General features: G+C 43.7%; 1 protein-coding gene across 20 annotated transcripts in view; it reads right to left on the bottom strand.

Moving 5' to 3' along the window:
* MACF1 (microtubule actin crosslinking factor 1) overlaps positions 1 to 22,775 on the bottom strand; it is a 343,633-nt gene that overhangs the window by 147,223 nt on the left and 173,635 nt on the right. For 15 of the 20 annotated variants that reach the window (XM_069757084.1, XM_069757099.1, XM_069757094.1 and 12 more), the window contains 10 exons: positions 20,566 to 20,781; positions 20,294 to 20,440; positions 19,538 to 19,747; positions 16,391 to 16,540; positions 15,655 to 15,888; positions 4,231 to 4,437; positions 1,370 to 1,900; positions 1,085 to 1,261; positions 867 to 990; positions 365 to 573 (listed from right to left, as the gene is read on the bottom strand). In XM_069757084.1, the coding sequence (XP_069613185.1) occupies positions 365 to 573; positions 867 to 990; positions 1,085 to 1,261; positions 1,370 to 1,900; positions 4,231 to 4,437; positions 15,655 to 15,888; positions 16,391 to 16,540; positions 19,538 to 19,747; positions 20,294 to 20,440; positions 20,566 to 20,781 (2,205 nt within the window). The remainder of the gene's footprint in view (positions 1 to 364; positions 574 to 866; positions 991 to 1,084; positions 1,262 to 1,369; positions 1,901 to 4,230; positions 4,438 to 15,654; positions 15,889 to 16,390; positions 16,541 to 19,537; positions 19,748 to 20,293; positions 20,441 to 20,565; positions 20,782 to 22,775) is intronic. The other 5 variants (XM_069757096.1, XM_069757097.1, XM_069757092.1 and 2 more) reach the window with 1 other exon arrangement.

Genomic DNA, 22,775 nt, shown 5'->3' with positions numbered 1-22,775 from the left:
TCAACGAAATTCAGGGAGAGCTGCAGGAGCTGTTACAGGAAATCCTCAGTATGAATTATAACTGAGCTTATTTTTGCTCTGACTGCTGGGTTTTCTTTACCGCTCCCGATATAACAATAAACTAGTAATAGTGACCTGGTTATGAATGGAAGTGACCTGCAGTCACATTTTACGACAATATAGTGGATAACAGCATACTATTGTGCTTTCTATGCTTTACTGTTAGAGGAAAGAGAATGACCGATGACTTATATAAGCCCTTATGGCTATGTTATTGTCACCCACTTGTTTTTTTTCTTTACTTATAATTTTTTTGGTGTAAAGAACAGATTACAAATGGTCACAGTTCAAGAACTGGCCTTACCATGTTCTGAGCAAGAGCATCCTGAATTGATAAGGAGGACATTGATGACTGTTTTTGTCTCTCTTGCGTCTTCTCAATTCCCTCCAACCAGTGCAAGAGGTGATCCAGGCCTTCCTGAACGCTCTGAGACTGAGCTACCGACTTCTGCAGTAGATCGGAGTGAGTAGACATCTTGATGGAAAGATTCTGGAATCGGCTTTCAATAGAATCTATGATGATACACTTAGTCATATACACAGCATGCCAGTACATATCAAAAAACTGATCACAGTTACTGAGAGAAAAAAAAAAAAAGAATCAGTCATCGAGATACGAACTGATCTGACAGAGCATACAAGATCATCTCCTTTGCTTTGGTACTCGCACACACAAATCAACCTACAAATGAAGTTCTGGGCACAAGAGCAGATGATCTGTGGATTTCCAGAGATACAAGCTTCTTTCTTACACCAGTTTGCATCTGTGTGACTCACTCTACTTACATTTGGACATTTCCACTCACCAGTTTTTGCCTGGATCTTCTTGCAGTCTGGCGATGGATCTCCTTGGATTTCTTGAAGGCCACGTACAGCCTTATGAACTTTCTCCACTTGTACTTGGTGCTCTGCAATGTCACCCTGAACGCTCTAAAAAAATACATTGTTTAGAGATTAATTCTCCCTCAAACAGAATCAGACCTTACTTATGGTCATCGGTGACGGCAGAAGATATTATATTTACCTTTGCTTTTTCCAGTTGCGACTGCAGTGCCACCGGATCCGATGCTACAGGTTCGGACAGTAACTTCTCCACCGCTAGCTCAGCGTTCTGCAGCCAGCTTACTGCTGCGTCTGAGCCTTCTTGGAACTGCTGGTACCGACTCAATAAAGAATTTAAATGAGTTCCGAGCTTGGAGCACTGCAATCAGCCAAAAATTTTATGTAAGAACATAGCTATTATTTCTATGTGAGCAGAATGATTACATTACAGAATTCAGAGTGAGTGTTCAGCATCATCAATGATTACCTTAGAATGCAAGGCACTGTATCTTTTGGAAGCATCGTCAAGTTTATTTTTCACCAAGGCTCCGGCCACCTGCACCTCCAAATCTTCATTGCACTGTTCTGCAGCTGCCTTTTCTGCATCAATGACTTTCTGGCCTGCAATGGTTATGTATCGCAGATCTCCTTTGTGTGAAATCACATCTTCAGAAAAATCGCCTTGCCTCTGCAGTAAGGCATGCAATGCTGGAAAGTCCGCTTCCCCATTCTGCATGTTGTCTAATTCTTTTTCACTCTGATGAAGCCAGCTCTCAAACTCCCCATAGTCATGAATGAAGTTTTGCAGGTCATCACGCAGGCTTTGGGAATGTTTCAGTTGTAACTGGGACTGAGACAACGAGGTAGCGTACTCCTCCTTCAAACGTGCCAGCTGGTTCTGCAACCGCTCTCTCTCCTCGGGGGATAACGTACTGCCATGCTTATCTAAGAAATCTTGTGCTGATTGTATGGTCAAGATGAAGTTTTGCTGTTTGGCCAGCATATCGTGATGTTGAGTCTACAATAGGAAAAACAGAAATAGAAAAGCAATGTATCATACACTTACTATCAGAACACTAACCCCACCTAGCTTAGGTGTAAAATAAGTAAGAAAACTTCAAGCAACAGGGGGGAAAAAAAATTGTCTGTCATTCTTTTCACCCGTCGTCAATTCAGCAGCTGTGCACATGCATCCGCTACAATGGATCTGTGACCAGTCTGACACTGTGACCTGGTTCGGTCTGCCTAGCAGCGGCAGAAGTTGTCACTGACACAGGTCAGAGCGCACATACTGCAATAAATGTCTGCTAGCTCATATTAAGCTCTCCATAAGGCTTCAATAGCTGTCATGCAGCCAGCAGCTATCTTGCCAGATTCTCGGATACACAAAAGTGCTCAATCGGCAGAGGTATCTAGAGAACAAAAGGATGAGCAGTCCGAAATCGGGCATGCCGGATCCATATCATCTGTCCGGGACCCCCAAACACATTGGATTGTCGGCTGAACTTGTCGACATCAGTGAGTTCGGCCACTGAGAAAAGTTGCCAACGTTAATGCGACTTATTGACTAAATCCAATGTTGAATTTCAGCATCCAATCCTTTCATTCTTACGTGAGATAAGTTGTCCTCCAAAGTGGTCTGACAGCAGCATGCTCCCCTGTCCTTATTAAAGGGGCTATCTGGTATTGTTGCATTGATAAACTATCCTTGAGACACTGGGCACCCCAGGCGATCAACTGTTCTCAGTGTTGGCAGGGGCAGGATGTACTTAAAGCGGTCATCAGGACTTTGCTACGTAAACTACACACAGTGTCAGGTTGGCGCGATTACACGGATTAAAGTGATACCTGGGTTGATGAAATCCATCTTGTGGTTGTTGTTTAAATCTTTATTGGCAGTTTTGGGGGGGTCTTTATGTGGTGCTCTGTTCTCATATTCAGCCTTATGGGCTTGAATGAAAGGTCACTGAACCTTCACTGACCTGCCTCCTATCTTAAATACTGCGCTTGTGCAGTTTATATTGCAGTCTTTACAAAATAAATAAATAAATAACTCCAGCAAAATGGCATCGGCGCCTGCACAGTAGCATTCAGCCCTTGCCGATAGATGCTACTGTGCATGTGCCATTTTGCTGGAGCCCCCCAATTTTTTTTTGCTCTAGCAAAATGGCACCAGCGCATGCGCAGTAGCATCTATCGGCAAGCGACGCTCTGAACTTTCAGTGACCTGCCTCCTATTGTAAATTCTGTGCTTGCGAAGTTTATACTCAGAGCATCGCTTACAGATGGATGATACTGCGCGTGCATCGCCACTGGCGCCATTTTGTTAAAGCAAAAAAAAAAAAAATTGAAATTGTCTCCAACAAACTGGTGTCAGCGATGCATGCGCAGTACCATCTATCGGCAAGCAACACATGCTACTGCGCAGGCACCATCTTGCTCGAGTTACATTGTTTTTTTTTTTGTTGTTTTTTTTTTAAGACCACAATACAAACTGTGCAATCGCAGTATTTAAAATAGGAGACATGTCACTGAAGGTTCAGTGACTTATCATTTAAGCCCAAAAGTATTAAGATGTGGCCAGAGTACTAAATAAAGATCCCCCCACAGGCCGCCCCGGAGCACGAGAATCTCAGTAACTGAAAACTACAAATAGAGACTGAACAACAACCACAAGATGGAATTTATCAACCCAGGTATCATTGTAATCAGTGTAATCACACCAACATGATAGGAAAACAATCAAAGAGTAACTAAAGTTTTTTCAGATTTAAAAGCCATTATAATTACAAGTGGATTAGTGGGGTGCAGGCTCTGAGACCTCCATTGATCACTCAACCTACCTGGCGACAGGAGAGTACCTGGAGTACGGATTCAGCAGAAAGCATAGACTTCATAACCTATGCTTTTTATTGAATCTGTGCCGTGGTCTCTGTATGTGCTCATCTAGAAGCTATGTGCTCCTGTCTCTTGAGCGGATCACCTATTACGAGTGGTGCTGGGGTTTTCCGTGTGATCGGTGAGGGTCTCGGGACCTGGAACCCCACCAATCTGCTTATAATTATAAACGCAATGAAATATAACAAAATGTTAGAGAGGATAAGTTGTTAGTCGCTCTTTAAAGCAATTCTTAACTACTGCCTCCTTCCCCACCATCCTGTAGAATGTAAGCCTGCAAGGGCAGGGTCCTCGCCCCTCTGTATCAGTCTGTCATTGTTAGTTTGTTTACTGTAAGTGATATCTGTAATTTATATGTAACCCCTTCTCATGTACAGCACCATGGATTCAATGGTGCTATATAAATAAATAATAATAAATAATAATAATAGTATCTGTTCAGACACTCACCTTTTTTCTTTCATACAAGTCATTAATGATATCAGCAGCGTCTTCTCGGGGAGGCGATATGGCAGACAGCACTTTTTTCCCGGGATCTTTCCCATCAGTAACACTTACTCTCTGCTGCTTGTTTTTATTTGGGATAGAAGGAAGCACCTGACACAGGAGAGACTCAATCTTTCCCAGATTTTCCTTCAGCTCTTCAGCAGTTTTCGACTAAAGGTAAGAGATACAGAGAATGCAAAAGTAAAAATCACAGATATATCAAACACCTAGTAAAAACATAACACTTCGGCTTGTCTCCCCACGCTGACCTCCGAAGACTCATAGCATAGCTCACTCTTGGGACTTTAACAAGGACCAACCTACCCCTATCCCTTTGCACATGCCACGGTGGTCGAGCCCGCTGCCCTGATCAGTAGCCCCTATTAATTCTACCTAATTGTTTTCTTTGCATTTATTATTATGTCACCATTTGTTAGCTGATATCCTATTTTAAATGGTCCTAATGTCACTTCTTTAAAAAATAAAAAATCCCGGCCAGTTCCTAGAGGAACTACAGTACTGGAATAATGTCAAAATTTTTGCCTGAACCCGCTACTTGCTGATGTTATATAACTGGTTTTGATTTGCACTTTGCAATTTCTTGCCAGCCGAGACTTTAAGCCTTCTTTAACAGTTATGCTCTCAATGGAAGGCTAGTAACTTCCCATACTATAAGATTTGCAATGATTTGTACTATTGTTTTTGAAAACTAAATAAAGAATTTAAAAAAAAATAAATAAATAAATAACACTTCAACATAAAATGGTGGCCATAATGCATGTGTAAACCATGGCCAACATCCATCTATGGCTCTGCTCACATTTGCATCCTTTACTCCTATAAAGGAACAGGAATACAAAAATAACATACTCCGAATACATCAGCAGGACCCAATTGACTATAATAGGGTCGGTCTGGTTCCGGTCATTTTACAGGGCAACAAAGCACAGCAGGCTGCACCATTGTGTCTGCCATTTTTGTATTTGTGGAGTCTTGGACACTGATCTAAGCAGAGCCTGGCCATACATATCACCAGCTATATAAGCAGAGCCTGGCCATACATATCACCAGCTATATAAGCAGAGCCTGGCCATACATATCACCAGCAATATAAGCACAGCCTGGCCATACATATCCCCAGCTATATAAGCACAGCCTGGCCATACATATCACCAGCTATATAAGCAGAGCCTGGCCATACATATCACCAGCTATATAAGCACAGCCTGGCCATACATATCACCAGCTATATAACCACAGCCTGGCCATACATATCACCAGCTATATAAGCAGAGCCTGGCCATACATATCACCAGCTATATAAGCAGAGCCTGGCCATACATATCACCAGCAATATAAGCACAGCCTGGCCATACATATCCCCAGCTATATAAGCACAGCCTGGCCATACATATCACCAGCTATATAAGCAGAGCCTGGCCATACATATCACCAGCTATATAAGCACAGCCTGGCCATACATATCACCAGCTATATAACCACAGCCTGGCCATACATATCCCCAGCAATATAAGCAGAGCCTGGCCATACATATCCCCAGCTATATAAGCACAGCCTGGCCATACATATCACCAGCTATATAAGCAGAGCCTGGCCATACATATCACCAGCTATATAAGCACAGCCTGGCCATACATATCACCAGCTATATAAGCAGAGCCTGGCCATACATATCACCAGCTATATAAGCAGAGCCTGGCCATACATATCACCAGCTATATAAGCAGAGCCTGGCCATACATATCACCAGCAATATAAGCACAGCCTGGCCATACATATCCCCAGCTATATAAGCACAGCCTGGCCATACATATCACCAGCTATATAAGCAGAGCCTGGCCATACATATCACCAGCTATATAAGCACAGCCTGGCCATACATATCACCAGCTATATAACCACAGCCTGGCCATACATATCCCCAGCAATATAAGCAGAGCCTGGCCATACATATCCCCAGCTATATAAGCACAGCCTGGCCATACATATCACCAGCTATATAAGCAGAGCCTGGCCATACATATCACCAGCTATATAAGCACAGCCTGGCCATACATATCACCAGCTATATAAGCAGAGCCTGGCCATACATATCACCAGCTATATAAGCACAGCCTGGCCATACATATCACCAGCTATATAAGCACAGCCTGGCCATACATATCACCAGCTATATAAGCAGAGCCTGGCCATACATATCACCAGCTATATAACCACAGCCTGGCCATACATATCCCCAGCAATATAAGCAGAGCCTGGCCATACATATCCCCAGCTATATAAGCACAGCCTGGCCATACATATCACCAGCTATATAAGCAGAGCCTGGCCATACATATCACCAGCTATATAAGCACAGCCTGGCCATACATATCCCCAGCTATATAAGCACAGCCTGGCCATACATATCACCAGCTATATAAGCAGAGCCTGGCCATACATATCACCAGCTATATAAGCACAGCCTGGCCATACATATCACCAGCTATATAACCACAGCCTGGCCATACATATCCCCAGCAATATAAGCAGAGCCTGGCCATACATATCCCCAGCTATATAAGCACAGCCTGGCCATACATATCACCAGCTATATAAGCAGAGCCTGGCCATACATATCCCCAGCAATATAAGCAGAGCCTGGCCATACATATCACCAGCTATATAAGCACAGCCTGGCCATACATATCCCCAGCAATATAAGCAGAGCCTGGCCATACATATCACCAGCTATATAACCACAGCCTGGCCATACATATCACCAGCTATATAAGCACAGCCTGGCCATACATATCACCAGCTATATAAGCAGAGCCTGGCCATACATATCACCAGCTATATAACCACAGCCTGGCCATACATATCACCAGCTATATAAGCACAGCCTGGCCATACATATCACCAGCTATATAAGCACAGCCTGGCCATACATATCACCAGCTATATAAGCACAGCCTGGCCATACATATCCCCAGCTATATAAGCAGAGCCTGGCCATACATATCACCAGCTATATAAGCACAGCCTGGCCATACATATCACCAGCTATATAAGCACAGCCTGGCCATACATATCACCAGCTATATAAGCACAGCCTGGCCATACATATCACCAGCTATATAAGCACAGCCTGGCCATACATATCACCAGCTATATAAGCACAGCCTGGCCATACATATCACCAGCTATATAAGCAGAGCCTGGCCATACATATCCCCAGCTATATAAGCAGAGCCTGGCCATACATATCCCCAGCTATATAAGCAGAGCCTGGCCATACATATCCCCAGCAATATAAGCACAGCCTGGCCATACATATCACCAGCTATATAAGCAGAGCCTGGCCATACATATCACCAGCTATATAAGCAGAGCCTGGCCATACATATCCCCAGCTATATAAGCAGAGCCTGGCCATACATATCCCCAGCAATATAAGCACAGCCTGGCCATACATATCACCAGCTATATAAGCACAGCCTGGCCATACATATCACCAGCTATATAAGCACAGCCTGGCCATACATATCACCAGCTATATAAGCAGAGCCTGGCCATACATATCACCAGCTATATAAGCAGAGCCTGGCCATACATATCACCAGCAATATAAGCACAGCCTGGCCATACATATCCCCAGCTATATAAGCACAGCCTGGCCATACATATCACCAGCTATATAAGCAGAGCCTGGCCATACATATCACCAGCTATATAAGCAGAGCCTGGCCATACATATCACCAGCTATATAAGCAGAGCCTGGCCATACATATCCCCAGCAATATAAGCAGAGCCTGGCCATACATATCACCAGCTATATAAGCACAGCCTGGCCATACATATCACCAGCTATATAAGCAGAGCCTGGCCATACATATCACCAGCTATATAAGCAGAGCCTGGCCATACATATCCCCAGCTATATAAGCAGAGCCTGGCCATACATATCCCCAGCAATATAAGCACAGCCTGGCCATACATATCACCAGCTATATAAGCACAGCCTGGCCATACATATCACCAGCTATATAAGCAGAGCCTGGCCATACATATCACCAGCTATATAAGCACAGCCTGGCCATACATATCACCAGCTATATAAGCAGAGCCTGGCCATACATATCACCAGCTATATAAGCACAGCCTGGCCATACATATCACCAGCTATATAACCACAGCCTGGCCATACATATCACCAGCTATATAAGCACAGCCTGGCCATACATATCACCAGCTATATAAGCAGAGCCTGGCCATACATATCACCAGCTATATAACCACAGCCTGGCCATACATATCACCAGCTATATAAGCACAGCCTGGCCATACATATCACCAGCTATATAACCACAGCCTGGCCATACATATCACCAGCTATATAAGCAGAGCCTGGCCATACATATCCCCAGCAATATAAGCAGAGCCTGGCCATACATATCACCAGCTATATAAGCACAGCCTGGCCATACATATCCCCAGCTATATAAGCAGAGCCTGGCCATACATATCACCAGCTATATAAGCACAGCCTGGCCATACATATCACCAGCTATATAAGCACAGCCTGGCCATACATATCACCAGCTATATAAGCACAGCCTGGCCATACATATCACCAGCTATATAAGCAGAGCCTGGCCATACATATCACCAGCTATATAAGCACAGCCTGGCCATACATATCACCAGCTATATAAGCACAGCCTGGCCATACATATCCCCAGCTATATAAGCAGAGCCTGGCCATACATATCACCAGCTATATAAGCACAGCCTGGCCATACATATCACCAGCTATATAAGCACAGCCTGGCCATACATATCACCAGCTATATAAGCACAGCCTGGCCATACATATCACCAGCTATATAAGCACAGCCTGGCCATACATATCACCAGCTATATAAGCACAGCCTGGCCATACATATCACCAGCTATATAAGCAGAGCCTGGCCATACATATCCCCAGCTATATAAGCAGAGCCTGGCCATACATATCCCCAGCAATATAAGCACAGCCTGGCCATACATATCACCAGCTATATAAGCAGAGCCTGGCCATACATATCACCAGCTATATAAGCAGAGCCTGGCCATACATATCCCCAGCTATATAAGCAGAGCCTGGCCATACATATCCCCAGCAATATAAGCACAGCCTGGCCATACATATCACCAGCTATATAAGCACAGCCTGGCCATACATATCACCAGCTATATAAGCACAGCCTGGCCATACATATCACCAGCTATATAAGCAGAGCCTGGCCATACATATCACCAGCTATATAAGCAGAGCCTGGCCATACATATCACCAGCAATATAAGCACAGCCTGGCCATACATATCCCCAGCTATATAAGCACAGCCTGGCCATACATATCACCAGCTATATAAGCAGAGCCTGGCCATACATATCACCAGCTATATAAGCAGAGCCTGGCCATACATATCACCAGCTATATAAGCAGAGCCTGGCCATACATATCCCCAGCAATATAAGCAGAGCCTGGCCATACATATCACCAGCTATATAAGCACAGCCTGGCCATACATATCACCAGCTATATAAGCAGAGCCTGGCCATACATATCACCAGCTATATAAGCAGAGCCTGGCCATACATATCCCCAGCTATATAAGCAGAGCCTGGCCATACATATCCCCAGCAATATAAGCACAGCCTGGCCATACATATCACCAGCTATATAAGCACAGCCTGGCCATACATATCACCAGCTATATAAGCACAGCCTGGCCATACATATCACCAGCTATATAAGCAGAGCCTGGCCATACATATCACCAGCTATATAAGCAGAGCCTGGCCATACATATCACCAGCAATATAAGCACAGCCTGGCCATACATATCACCAGCTATATAAGCAGAGCCTGGCCATACATATCACCAGCTATATAAGCACAGCCTGGCCATACATATCCCCAGCTATATAAGCAGAGCCTGGCCATACATATCCCCAGCAATATAAGCACAGCCTGGCCATACATATCACCAGCTATATAAGCACAGCCTGGCCATACATATCACCAGCTATATAAGCACAGCCTGGCCATACATATCCCTAGCTATATAAGCACAGCCTGGCCATACATATCACCAGCTATATAAGCAGAGCCTGGCCATACATATCACCAGCTATATAAGCAGAGCCTGGCCATACATATCACCAGCTATATAAGCACAGCCTGGCCATACATATCCCCAGCTATATAAGCACAGCCTGGCCATACATATCCCCAGCTATATAAGCACAGCCTGGCCATACATATCCCCAGCTATATAAGCAGAGCCTGGCCATTCATATCACCAGCTATATAAGCACAGCCTGGCCATACATATCACCAGCTATATAACCACAGCCTGGCCATACATATCACCAGCAATATAAGCAGAGCCTGGCCATACATATCCCCAGCTATATAAGCACAGCCTGGCCATACATATCCCCAGCTATATAAGCGGAGCCTGGCCATACATATCACCAGCTATATAAGCACAGCCTGGCCATACATATCACCAGCTATATAAGCGGAGCCTGGCCATACATATCACCAGCTATATAAGCACAGCCTGGCCATACATATCACCAGCTATATAAGCGGAGCCTGGCCATACATATCACCAGCTATATAAGCAGAGCCTGGCCATACATATCACCAGCTATATAAGCGGAGCCTGGCCATACATATCACCAGCTATATAAGCGGAGCCTGGCCATACATATCACCAGCTATATAAGCACAGCCTGGCCATACATATCACCAGCTATATAAGCACAGCCTGGCCATACATATCCCCAGCTATATAAGCAGAGCCTGGCCATACATATCACCAGCTATATAAGCAGAGCCTGGCCATACATATCACCAGCTATATAAGCAGAGCCTGGCCATACATATCACCAGCTATATAAGCAGAGCCTGGCCATACATATCACCAGCTATATAAGCAGAGCCTGGCCATACATATCCCCAGCTATATAAGCACAGCCTGGCCATACATATCACCAGCTATATAAGCACAGCCTGGCCATACATATCCCCAGCTATATAAGCAGAGCCTGGCCATACATATCCCCAGCTATATAAGCAGAGCCTGGCCATACATATCACCAGCTATATAAGCAGAGCCTGGCCATACATATCACCAGCTATATAAGCACAGCCTGGCCATACATATCACCAGCTATATAAGCAGAGCCTGGCCATACATATCCCCAGCAATATAAGCACAGCCTGGCCATACATATCACCAGCTATATAAGCAGAGCCTGGCCATACATATCACCAGCTATATAAGCAGAGCCTGGCCATACATATCACCAGCTATATAAGCACAGCCTGGCCATACATATCCCCAGCAATATAAGCACAGCCTGGCCATACATATCACCAGCTATATAAGCAGAGCCTGGCCATACATATCACCAGCTACAGTGGGGCAAAAAAGTATTTAGTCAGTCAGCAATAGTGCAAGTTCCACCACTTAAAAAGATGAGAGGCGTCTGTAATTTACATCATAGGTAGACCTCAACTATGGGAGACAAACTGAGAAAAAAAAATCCAGAAAATCACATTGTCTGTTTTTTTAACATTTTATTTGCATATTATGGTGGAAAATAAGTATTTGGTCAGAAACAAAATTTCATCTCAATACTTTGTAATATATCCTTTGTTGGCAATGACAGAGGTCAAACGTTTTCTGTAAGTCTTCACAAGGTTGCCACACACTGTTGTTGGTATGTTGGCCCATTCCTCCATGCAGATCTCCTCTAGAGCAGTGATGTTTTTGGCTTTTCGCTTGGAAACACGGACTTTCAACTCCCTCCAAAGGTTTTCTATAGGGTTGAGATCTGGAGACTGGCTAGGCCACTCCAGGACCTTGAAATGCTTCTTACGAAGCCACTCCTTCGTTGCCCTGGCGGTGTGCTTTGGATCATTGTCATGTTGAAAGACCCAGCCACGTTTCATCTTCAATGCCCTTGCTGATGGAAGGAGGTTTGCACTCAAAATCTCACAATACATGGCCCCATTTATTCTTTCATGTACCCGGATCAGTCGTCCTGGCCCCTTTGCAGAGAAACAGCCCCAAAGCATGATGTTTCCACCACCATGCTTTACAGTAGGTATGGTGTTTGATGGATGCAACTCAGTATTCTTTTTCCTCCAAACACGACAAGTTGTGTTTCTACCAAACAGTTCCAGTTTGGTTTCATCAGACCATAGGACATTCTCCCAAAACTCCTCTGGATCATCCAAATGCTCTCTAGCAAACTTCAGACGGGCCCGGACATGTACTGGCTTAAGCAGTGGGAAACGTCTGGCACTGCAGGATCTGAGTCCATGGTGGCGTAGTGTGTTACTTATGGTAGGCCTTGTTACATTGGTCCCAGCTCTCTGCAGTTCATTCACTAGGTCCCCCCGCGTCGTTCTGGGATTTTTGCTCACCGTTCTTGTGATCATTCTGACCCCACGGGGTGGGATTTTGCGTGGAGCCCCAGATCGAGGGAGATTATCAGTGGTCTTGTATGTCTTCCATTTTCAAATTATTGCTCCCACTGTTGATTTCTTCACTCCAAGCTGGTTGGCTATTGCAGATTCAGTCTTCCCAGCCTGGTGCAGGGCTACAATTTTGTTTCTGGTGTCCTTTGACAGCTCTTTGGTCTTCACCATAGTGGAGTTTGGAGTCAGACTGTTTGAGGGTGTGCACGGGTGTCTTTTTATACTGATAACAAGTTTAAACAGGTGCCATTACTACAGGTAATGAGTGGAGGAAAGAGGAGACTCTTAAAGAAGAAGTTACAGGTCTGTGAGAGCCAGAAATCTTGATTGTTTGTTTCTGACCAAATACTTATTTTCCACCATAATATGCAAATAAAATGTTAAAAAAACAGACAATGTGATTTTCTGGATTTTTTTTTCTCAGTTTGTCTCCCATAGTTGAGGTCTACCTATGATGTAAATTACAGACGCCTCTCATCTTTTTAAGTGGTGGAACTTGCACTATTGCTGACTGACTAAATACTTTTTTGCCCCACTGTATATAAGCACAGCCTGGCCATACATATCACCAGCTATATAAGCACAGCCTGGCCATACATATCCCCAGCAATATAAGCACAGCCTGGCCATACATATCCCCAGCTATATAAGCAGAGCCTGGCCATACATATCCCCAGCAATATAAGCACAGCCTGGCCATACATATCACCAGCTATATAAGCACAGCCTGGCCATACATATCACCAGCTATATAAGCAGAGCCTGGCCATACATATCACCAGCAATATAAGCAGAGCCTGGCCATACATATCACCAGCTATATAAGCAGAGCCTGGCCATACATATCACCAGCTATATAAGCACAGCCTGGCCATACATATCACCAGCTATATAAGCACAGCCTGGCCATACATATCCCCAGCAATATAAGCACAGCCTGGCCATACATATCACCAGCTATATAAGCAGAGCCTGGCCATACATATCACCAGCTATATAAGCACAGCCTGGCCATACATATCACCAGCTATATAAGCAGAGCCTGGCCATACATATCACCAGCTATATAAGCACAGCCTGGCCATACATATCCCCAGCTATATAAGCAGAGCCTGGCCATACATATCACCAGCTATATAACTACAGCCTGGCCATACATATCCCCAGCTATATAAGCAGAGCCTGGCCATACATATCACCAGCTATATAAGCAGAGCCTGGCCATACATATCCCCAGCTATATAAGCAGAGCCTGGCCATACATATCACCAGCTATATAAGCAGAGCCTGGCCATACATATCCCTAGCTATATAAGCACAGCCTGGCCATACATATCACCAGCTATATAACCACAGCCTGGCCATACATATCACCAGCTATATAAGCAGAGCCTGGCCATACATATCACCAGCTATATAAGCAGAGCCTGGCCATACATATCACCAGCTATATAAGCACAGCCTGGCCATACATATCACCAGCTATATAAGCACAGCCTGGCCATACATATCACCAGCTATATAACCACAGCCTGGCCATACATATCACCAGCTATATAACCACAGCCTGGCCATACATATCACCAGCTATATAAGCGGAGCCTGGCCATACATATCACCAGCTATATAAGCAGAGCCTGGCCATACATATCACCAGCTATATAAGCAGAGCCTGGCCATACATATCACCAGCTATATAAGCACAGCCTGGCCATACATATCACCAGCTATATAAGCGGAGCCTGGCCATACATATCACCAGCTATATAAGCAGAGCCTGGCCATACATATCACCAGCTATATAAGCAGAGCCTGGCCATACATATCACCAGCTATATAACCACAGCCTGGCCATACATATCACCAGCTATATAAGCGGAGCCTGGCCATACATATCACCAGCTATATAAGCAGAGCCTGGCCATACATATCACCAGCTATATAACCACAGCCTGGCCATACATATCACCAGCTATATAAGCACAGCCTGGCCATACATATCACCAGCTATATAAGCACAGCCTGGCCATACATATCACCAGCTATATAACCACAGCCTGGCCATACATATCACCAGCTATATAACCACAGCCTGGCCATACATATCACCAGCTATATAAGCAGAGCCTGGCCATACATATCACCAGCTATATAACTACAGCCTGGCCATACATATCCCCAGCTATATAAGCAGAGCCTGGCCATACATATCACCAGCTATATAAGCAGAGCCTGGCCATACATATCCCCAGCTATATAAGCAGAGCCTGGCCATACATATCACCAGCTATATAAGCAGAGCCTGGCCATACATATCCCTAGCTATATAAGCACAGCCTGGCCATACATATCACCAGCTATATAACCACAGCCTGGCCATACATATCACCAGCTATATAAGCAGAGCCTGGCCATACATATCACCAGCTATATAAGCAGAGCCTGGCCATACATATCACCAGCTATATAAGCACAGCCTGGCCATACATATCACCAGCTATATAAGCACAGCCTGGCCATACATATCACCAGCTATATAACCACAGCCTGGCCATACATATCACCAGCTATATAACCACAGCCTGGCCATACATATCACCAGCTATATAAGCGGAGCCTGGCCATACATATCACCAGCTATATAAGCACAGCCTGGCCATACATATCACCAGCTATATAAGCACAGCCTGGCCATACATATCACCAGCTATATAACCACAGCCTGGCCATACATATCCCCAGCTATATAACCACAGCCTGGCCATACATATCACCAGCTTATACACACTTGTCTCAGGAGCCTAGACAAAGTCATCACCAATAAATGACTCCATGTGATACCTTTTTGGTTTCCTCTAAGACAGCCGTGCTCACGGCAGACTCCAGCTGTTTTTCCGTCTCCCCTGTTTTTTCAACCACAGACTGATACTGTTCCTTCGCCTTCTGCAACTTTCTTTGGAAGGCCTCTAGTTCTTCAGGATTCATTTTGCTTCTGTTCTGTTCAAGGAAGCTCTCTGCTGCTTTGATAGCACTTAAAAATTGGCAAGCTCCAGCTTGGACATCCTTATGGAGATTCTTTTTGGAAAAAGGAACACAAAATGTTAAGCATTTGTAACGGGAAGCTGTCAGCAGGATTGTGCTACCCAACTGATGATGTAGGGTCAGAGAGCCTGATTCCAGTGATGCTTGCTGCAGTTTTGATAAAATTACTTTTTAATCTGCTACAGATCATCTACTTCGCTAAATACGGAGCTTTGAATGACCCCACCCACAACACGGATTGGCAGCTTTCTGCCTATGCACAGTAAGCTGCAGGTCAGTGGCGGGGTTACATCGAGTTTACGAATATGGAGAACTACCTGGCAGCAGGTTTACTGTTCTTCTAGTGATAATCTCCTGCTGTGATTTTCTAGAAACTTAAGCCAAGCGCTCAGTAAGTGACATCACTGGAATCAGGGTTTACCAGTCTCTACATTAGGCTACTCCCAGATTATTGGCAAAAATCTGGTGACAGATTCCCTTTAATGTGCTATAAAAATCAAGTGAAACGTTAGCAGTAGTAAGAGTAATGTGTCACCTGCATGCTCTGGTACTGATCCTGAAGACTGGAGAGGTCCTGAGAGCTGGCATTAGTCTTGTGATCATTCACAGCTTTTTCGATTTGTTCAGCCCATGAGCTCAATGCTTCTAGATCCTGGGCACACGCCACCTGCTGCTCCTGAAGAGTCTGCACAGAAATAAAGATTGTGAGTGTACCAACATACCTGAGGCACAGAGCTCACAGATACCAGCACTTCAGTCAATGACCGCAGCCTAGAATCTGTATGGTCCGTAGCCTTCTTCCCTGTCCCACACGTCCCTGCCTAGTACATGAGCACGATGTGTCCCTTTCATAAACACCAAAAGGGCCCTAGCCAAATAAGTAACCATACAGAGGATATATCGGTGTTAACAACAGTATCAAGCTGAGCAGGAAATCCTTCACTGTTAGAGGGGAGAAACCTGGAAAAGCAAAGCAAACAAGAGGTTAAACACAAACACATCTCAGGCAGCTTAAGGACCAGGTTAATACAGCAAGTGAACATTGATATAAAACAGGAACCGGACACTGACGATTGTTTTTCTATAGCATGAAAAAAGTAGATCTATAGGCTAGAAAGCAAAGAGGAGGATATGCTGAAAAAAGTACAATCTTATGGAAAATTATAATCTAGAAATGTAATCCAGCGGAGAATAGATGAAGAAAATCACGTTTATGGACTGAATTCTAGCGCCTAAGGACCGGATTAATTTGTAACGTTTTGCACTTTTGATTCTTCCTTCTTTCAGTCCAAGATCCATAACGGTTTTACTTTGTCATCAACATAGCGGTATGAGGGTTTATTTTCTTGTAGTTTTAAATGACACCATTCCTTTTAACATTCAATGCAATGGTAAAAATGGGAAAATAATTTCACGTGCAGTGAAATTGTGAAAATAAAATGCAATTCCACCATTGTTTTTTTGAGTATTGTTTTTAACAACATTTATTTTCTGGCAAAAATAATTCTGAATCCTCAATTTCCAGTTCAGTAAAATTATGCATATAGCAAAACTTGAACAGATATTTTTTTTATTATTCGAGGGGAAAAAAATTCAAACGTTTGAATAAAAAGAAAAAAAATTCGGGTGTGTGAAACCATTTTTTAAGAACGGTGACATTTTTTTTTCTGTCAATTATACTGTGTAAGGGCTTCCTTTCTTGAATAGCGAGCTTATGATTATAATTATATTAAATCTAATTTGAAGAATATATATATATATATATATATATATATATATATAAATAAACTTCTGATTGGTTAATACTCCATTTTTTAGGGAGAAGTGGTGAACGAAAAATCCAAACTATTTTTAGATTTTGATAAACACCATCCCCATGAATCCGGTAATACTAAAGAAGTTAGTTTTTCATATTTTTTATTTCTTTATTTTAATGAAGGTAAGGAAAGGGGGATTATTAAAATTTTTATATTTTTCCTTTTTTTGGTTTAACCCCTTCCCGAAATGCGCAGTACTAGTACCGTGCATGTCGAGTCCCCTGCTTTGATGTGAGCTGCGGCGCTGAACCCACATCAAAGTCGCGACATGTCAGCTGTTTTGTACAGCTGACATGTGCGCGCAATAGCGGCGGGTGAAATCGCGATCCACCCGCCGCTATTAACCTGTTAAATGCCGCTGTCAAACGCTGACAGCGGCATTTAACCGGCGCTTCCGGCCGGAAATGACCTCATCGTCGACCCCCGTCACATGATCGGGGGTCGGTGATGTATCAGGATGGTAACCATAGAGGTCCTTGAGACCTCTATGGTTACTGATGCCGGCCTGCTGTGAGCACCCCCCTGTGGTCGGCGCTCACAGCACACCTGCAATTCTGCTACATAGCAGCGATCTGATGATCGCTGCTATGTAGCAGAGCTGATCGAGTGGTGCCAGCTGCTAGCCTCCCATGGAGGCTATTGAAGAATGGCACAAGTATATAAAAAAATGTTTTTAAAAATATGAAGAAAAAAAATAAAAAATATATAATAGTTTAAATCACCCCCCTTTCGCCCCATTCAAAATAAAACAATAAAAAAGAATTGCCCAATCAATGAAAAAAAGGATTAACCTGATCGCTATACCGTGTAGCGAGAAAAAATTTGAAACGCCAGAATTAAGTTTTTTTGGACGCCTCGACATTGCATTAAAACGCAATAACGGCCGATCAAAAGAACGTATCTGCACAAAAGTGATATAATTAAAAGCGACAGGTCAGCACGCAAAAAATAAGCCCTCACCCGACCCCAGATCTCGAAAAATGGAGACGCTACAGGTATCGGAAAATGGCATTTTCTTTTTAGCAAAGTTTCAAATTTTTTTTCTCCACTTAGATAATAAAGAACCTAGACATGTTAGGTGTCTATGAACTCGTAATGACCTGGAGAATCATAATGGCAGCTCAGTTTTAGCATTTAGTGAAGCTAGCAAAAAAGCCAATCAAAAAACAAGTGTGGGCTTGCACTTTTTTTTGCAATTTCACCACACTTGGAATTTTTTTCCCGTTTTCTAGTACAAGACATGGTAAAACCAATGGTGTCATTCAAAAGTACAACTCGTCCCGCAAAAAATAAGCCCTCACATGGCCATATTGACGGAAAAATAAAAAAAGCTATGGCTCTGGGAAGGAGGGGAGTGAAAAACGAAAACATAAAAACGAAAAAAGGCCGCGGCGGGAAGGTGTTAAAGACTTATTTTTTAGTCCACTTAAGGGAACTGAGCCTGCGATCATCCAATTCCTTATCCCACATACTGCAAGACCATAGTATTGCAGTATATAGTGAAATTCTTGGTCTCCTATGAAACTCAGGTGAAAGGAGCCTGTACGCACAAGCAACGGCATGTGTTCCATATCAACACTACTGTTAGAGATTGATGGTGGCGTTTAAATGATTGACAGCAGCAATTGGAGCTCATCTCTGGCTGCTGCTTTTGGACACCGATGACGGCTATGCACATGGAAAGCTCAGCTCTTCAGCCCCTCCATACTCTAGAACATCTAAAAGAGACTAGACGAAATATTAGAGACTAAAGCATGGGTTTCCTCCCTAGGGTCATCCTATCCAGGCCTCTGTTCAGCTGGTAAGCGGTATATGACAGGTAAGCAAGCATGCGGTTTAAGCTTAGGTCTCGTGCTGGATTTCACCTGTCGTTCACAGAACTGCAGAACTTCACTCTGAGCTAATAATCTTTCCGAAGCCTCCCGAAAAGATTTCTGCAGCTCATTCAGAAGATGAAGCAGTGTACGACTTTGTTGTGGTGACAAATCTTGGGCTTGCTCAGAAATAAATAGCTGGACGTCATAAGCAATGTCCTCTAGATCAACCCGAATGTCTGCCACCGGTTGCTTCAAATTCTATTATAAAAGAAAAGAGGTGGGTAATAGCAGGAGCATTTATTATCTTACAAAAATGGCAAGTATGACCTGAAAGTATTAATGGGGGGGAAAGGAGTGATAAAGCAATAGTACAATAGTGACACACGCTGTAACTGCAAGATAAAATGGCATAAAATGACGACATAAGGCCATGTCCTGCCATCACTTTGAAAGGGGTTGTCCACCACTTATTTAGTGTAAAAATCGGCCCCATGGTGGCTCGAACAGAACAAAAAGGACCGGCATGGGATCCTTCTTACACTGATGATAGTAGTAGTAGTAATAGAAACACCCTTTAATGGTGGGAGTCTGAGCTCTGGGATCCCCAATATTCTAATTAATGGGCACGTCACAGTTTCTTCTCACATTTGCTGTGCAAGGAACAGCAGCATTCACATTATTACAGATAGCTGCAGCTTCCTGCACAGCAGGGGAACAGACAGGAATACCCATCAATGGGAGAAGAGCTAGAAAATCGCTTCAGAACACATTTGTTAGAAACACGCTGCAAATATAAAGAATTACCTCTATGATCATCTCTTCGCCTCCAGTAGGTTCTGATCCAAAATCTCTCATCTTTTGGCAGTCAAGAGTGTGTGAGATCTCCTTTACCCTCTGCAAAAGAGTCTGCAGTTTACCTTCCAGCTCCTGATGCTCAGCACACACCTTCCCCTATAGAGAACATGATATACACTAGTTAGAAAACATATATAAAGCCTTGAAGATTGGCTAGTTCTTTAACAAAGCCTAAAACTTAGCAGTGGTATCAGAGGCCCTGGTCCATACTTAACACTGACCTTTTCACGCTCAAACACAGAGTGGAGCTGTGTAACACGAGACTCGGAAATATCCCTGATAGAATTAAGCGACTTTTCCAAGTTCTTTGCATCTTTCTCTAAAGCCCGCAGGAGCTGAGCTGGCACATGTGGCGGCTGGTCAGAAACAATCAACTTCACTAAGTCAAGCTCCTTGGCCACAGGAGACGCCAAATTCTTCAGTTCTTGATTGAGCACCTTGACAAGAGATATTATAATATTTATATGTGCACAAGTATAATTCATTGCATTTAAGAAACCATTAGCAAATATATTAATAACCAAGACAAACAGGGCTTCACCAACTGTGACAGTACGGCAGATTGAAAGTTTATCTGGCACAGCTCACTTGGCAATGGAGGAGTGGTGCCGATGTTAAGACCCCACATACCTGCCATGATGGCAATTATGTGGGCTCGTAACGTCATCGGCGCTGCTCATCTCCAATGCGCTCCTTTAACTACCAATAGTTCATCATGACTTTAAATACTTGCATCAATAAAATACAAACTCTACCTTCAATATTTGGTATATAGCACATCTTTAAAGCAAGGGAGCAGAATTAAGAGTTTTGTGTTTCGGTACCGGATGTCGGTGGTGAAAAGAGGGTTTGGTACGATCATTAGTGATGAGTGAACGTGCTGTGATAAGGTGTTATCTTCACATGCTTGTGTGCTAACAAAGTGTCTTCAGCATGCTCGCATAAAATGATTGAGTCCCTACAGCTGCATGCCTCGAGGCTGTTCTACAGCTGCAACACATGTAGGGATTGGATTGCCTGTTTGTTAGGCCTGTAATTGGCTGTAGAGGGGAGATGACCTAAGCAGCGCGTAATCAGAAAATTTCCGACAATTGCCGTACTGCCGACTCCAGGACCAAATCAATGTAACACGAAGTTTTTAGTGTACTCAGAATGACAAATAAAGGGATCTGGCTACCATATATTAAGCCATCCTAGACCATAACATTTGTAGTGTTATTCCCTGATGAAGGCCTCTGCATGAAGTTGACAGACGAATCGTTAGCCATCATTCCGAAACAAAAGCTGGACTCATCGAGGAAGATTGTCTTCCATTGCCCTCTTGTTTTGCACCATGATAGCCTCTGAGAGCGGCGGCGTGAGGTCAGTGGAATCCTGGTAGCAGGACATCAGGCTTGTAGCCCATTTATGTTTAAATGCCTTCTGTTGGTTTGTGTAGACAGTGTTTGACTTCTTAGGTTTGGACGACCAATTTCACATGAAATACAGAATGGAGCAATCACGGAACCTGTAGTATAGCCATTTCTCCAAAGTGTCAATTTTCAACAAAATGCATACTGTGGGCAGCACGGTGGCGCAGTGGTTAGCAGAGCAACCTTGCAGAGCTGGAGTCCTGGGTTAAAACCACACTAAGGACAACATCTGCAAAGAGTTTGTATGTTCTCTCTGTGTTTGCGTGGGTTTCCTCCGGGTTCTCCGGTTTCCTCCCACACTCCAAAGACATACTGATAGGGAATTTAAATTGTGAGCCCCAACGGGGACAGTGATGATAATGTGTGCAACCTGTAAAGCGCTGCGGAATATGTTAGCGCTATATAAAAATAAAGATTATTATTATACTGTGAGCAACCTGCGTCACCCAAGCAAGCTACCATGGCTTACAGCACCTGCGGACTAGTTTCCCACCAAGCACATCTGGGATGTCACTTATGGGCAAACGCAAAGGGAGCTGCCAGCAACAAATTTTGATGATTTGTGTAACCAAGTGCATCCAGCGTGGAGGAATATTGCTCAGATAACCATTAATAATCTCAATGATAGCATGCCAAGGCTTGTAAGTGTGTGAATTTCTATGTGTGGTACTCATACGGGAGAGCAAATAAAGATTTTTTTTCTCTTAACTTTGCTTCAATTTTATCACAATTTGCATATCATTAACATGTTTATGATCCATGGAGGAATGGGAGGACGTTTTGGAATCAACACCGCAAATATCAATTTAAACAGCCTAGAGGGAGTCACAATTATTTTTGATCCATAGAGTTTATAGAACCCTAAAAGCATTATATCAGATGGGTCTCAGGGCTGATGATCGTTGTCCTTGTCGTGGAGAAGGAGCAGATCTCATATGTTTTAGTCTTGTAAGCCATCAAGGGAATTATGGGATAATGTTGGTAGACTAATTTGTGAGGTCTTTAATATTCCAATTTCC

This window comes from Ranitomeya imitator, chromosome 3, assembly GCF_032444005.1.
Source record: "Ranitomeya imitator isolate aRanImi1 chromosome 3, aRanImi1.pri, whole genome shotgun sequence".
Taxonomy (NCBI): domain Eukaryota; kingdom Metazoa; phylum Chordata; class Amphibia; order Anura; family Dendrobatidae; genus Ranitomeya; species Ranitomeya imitator.
The sequence above is the reverse complement of the archived record's forward strand: the minus strand, read 5'-3'. Positions and strand labels throughout refer to the sequence as shown.